The sequence below is a fragment of the Cebus imitator genome, unplaced genomic scaffold (assembly GCF_001604975.1).
Source record: "Cebus imitator isolate Cc_AM_T3 unplaced genomic scaffold, Cebus_imitator-1.0 Scaffold83, whole genome shotgun sequence".
NCBI lineage: Eukaryota > Metazoa > Chordata > Mammalia > Primates > Cebidae > Cebus > Cebus imitator.
The window spans coordinates 1260424-1262664 of record NW_016107398.1 but is presented as its reverse complement, the minus strand read 5'-3'; the positions used below and the strand labels follow the sequence as shown (position 1 = coordinate 1262664).

General features: G+C 27.9%; 2 protein-coding genes across 2 annotated transcripts in view; one reads left to right on the top strand and one right to left on the bottom strand.

The window, feature by feature from the left end:
* RTN1 (reticulon 1) overlaps positions 1 to 2241 on the top strand; it is a 470076-nt gene that overhangs the window by 131606 nt on the left and 336229 nt on the right. The gene's annotated exons all lie outside the window — the stretch shown is intronic.
* LRRC9 (leucine rich repeat containing 9) overlaps positions 1 to 2241 on the bottom strand; it is a 131565-nt gene that overhangs the window by 106750 nt on the left and 22574 nt on the right. Inside the window, exon 9 of the mRNA XM_037740475.1 lies at positions 1495 to 1650. Coding sequence (XP_037596403.1) covers positions 1495 to 1650 — 156 coding nt within the window. The remainder of the gene's footprint in view (positions 1 to 1494; positions 1651 to 2241) is intronic.

Sequence of the window (2241 nt, the reverse complement as noted above, 5' to 3'; positions counted from 1 at the left end):
ATTTTGGGGCTGTTATATATATGAGCAAATTTACACTCCCATAAGTGATATCTAGTGTGTCACATCCATCTTCACCAGCCTGAGTACTGTCATTTGTCATACTTTGACAGTTTATAGGTGAAACAGTTTCTTGTTATCTTAATTGACAATTGGAAATTAATCATCAAATTGAGTTCTTTCAAATGCTTATTAGTCATTTTTATTTCTACTTTTGTACAATTCTAGTTTATGTACTTTGCTCAACTTTTCTATTTAGACATTTACCTTTTATTTTGTTTTACGTGAGTACTTTTTTATACTAGAGATATTGACCCTTTGTCCATCATGTTTGTTGAAGACATTTTTTCAGATATTCATTTGTTATTTACATGTATTAATGATGCTTTTAAATATAAAACTATTTTACTGGTTTTTTAAAACTCATATCTATATTTTATTCCTTTGTGATTTCTAGTATTTCTTTAATTTAGCAGGCTGAGATCAGATAAATATACCAATCTATACATTTATTCTTCAATTTTTCATGTTTTCATTTTTACATTTAATTCTTTTTTTTCCTACTGGTATTTACATTTGGTAAAGTACAAATGAAGGATCCAAGTCTCCAACTCCGAAATAGTTTGACTATTTTTCTAACACCATTTGTTGAATAATCCATTTCAACATATATATAATTATTCCTGTATTTTTATATAAATTTTAAAATATATTTTATATAAATTTTATATTAATTTATATAAAAATATATAATTATTCCTGTATTTTTTCAGCATGAGGTAATAGACTATATATATTATTATATTGTTATATTATATTATATTATATTTTACTATTATATTATAAATTATATGATAATATATTATAAATAATCTATTTCCTCATACTGAAAAAAATACAGGAATAATTATATATACAAGATTCTGTTTTGAGTTAAATAATGCTTAATTTCTCAGGGTCTACTTTTGGTAAAGGAAATTCAATTTATTCTAAATAAAAATGCATACATACTACTAAAATATAGCTTAATTTAAAGTTCCCGCTTCGTTTTATACCTTAATATTATTGGTAAAGGGTTTTTTCTTTTTTTAGCACTTTAAGCCAGAAAATGAATTTTGCACACAGCCTGCTGGTATCTAATAAAAATGCAGCTGAAATAAGTCTAAGAATTTTTGTAACACTCTAAATCATATTGAAATACATAGATTGTTTTTAAGAGATTCATAATTTAATAAGCCTATACCTTTTTTGAATTGCAGATATCTAAGCACAGAATGCAGCTTAGCTAAGTACCTGGAATCAAAACTTTTTTGGGGGCAAACTTAACTTGAAACTCAGTAGTAATTATGGGTGTGTGTGTGTGTGTGTGTGTGGTATGTGTATGTGTGTATTATATATGTGTATATAGATATATAAAATATAAAATATATTGCTTGCTATCTCATCTAGCAGTTTTCTTAAGGTAGGCCACTGGAATTTTACATTATTAAATCTTACAGTTTTTTTCACAAAGCTGAATAATTTTATTCGTTCTTCTGGCAACTTTTGTAATTTGCATTTTCGATCATTCAGTTTTTCAAGGTCTTCACTAAGATGCCTCTGAACAGTTTTTATACGCATATTGTAATACATTATTTTTTTCATTGCTGTGGACTAAAAGTAAGAAAGAAAACAACAAGAAATTAGCTAAAACAAATTATAGGCAATTATTCGTGGTATTATGTAAGTACAGTATGTTCTATATAACAATTTAGATAATTTGCATGCTCAGTTACTAATAATGATGACAGCGGAGTGACAATGGCTACACAGAGTTCTATATTTAAATTTAATAGAAAAAATAAAAAATTCCAAAAATTGTCTTTGTGAGGCATAAAGTTTGAGGCATATTCACATTTATTTCCAGGATAACAACATAAAGAGACTACAGATAAAATTTAATGTATAAAATAATATAGGTATAATTAGAGCAAACATATAACTCATTATTCCCATTTGATTGACTCAGGGAAAAAAGAAATTAATAAGAATTAAAAGCAAATATAACATTACTCAATTCATTTTTTAAAAGCATGGCTGGACGGGCGCGGTGGCTCAAGCCTGTAATCCCAGCACTTTGGGAGGCCGAGGAGGGTGGATCACGAGGTCAAGAGATCGAGACCATCCTGGTCAACATGGTGAAACCCCGTCTCTACTAAAAATACAAAAAATTAGCTGGGCATGGTGGCACATGCCTGTAATCCC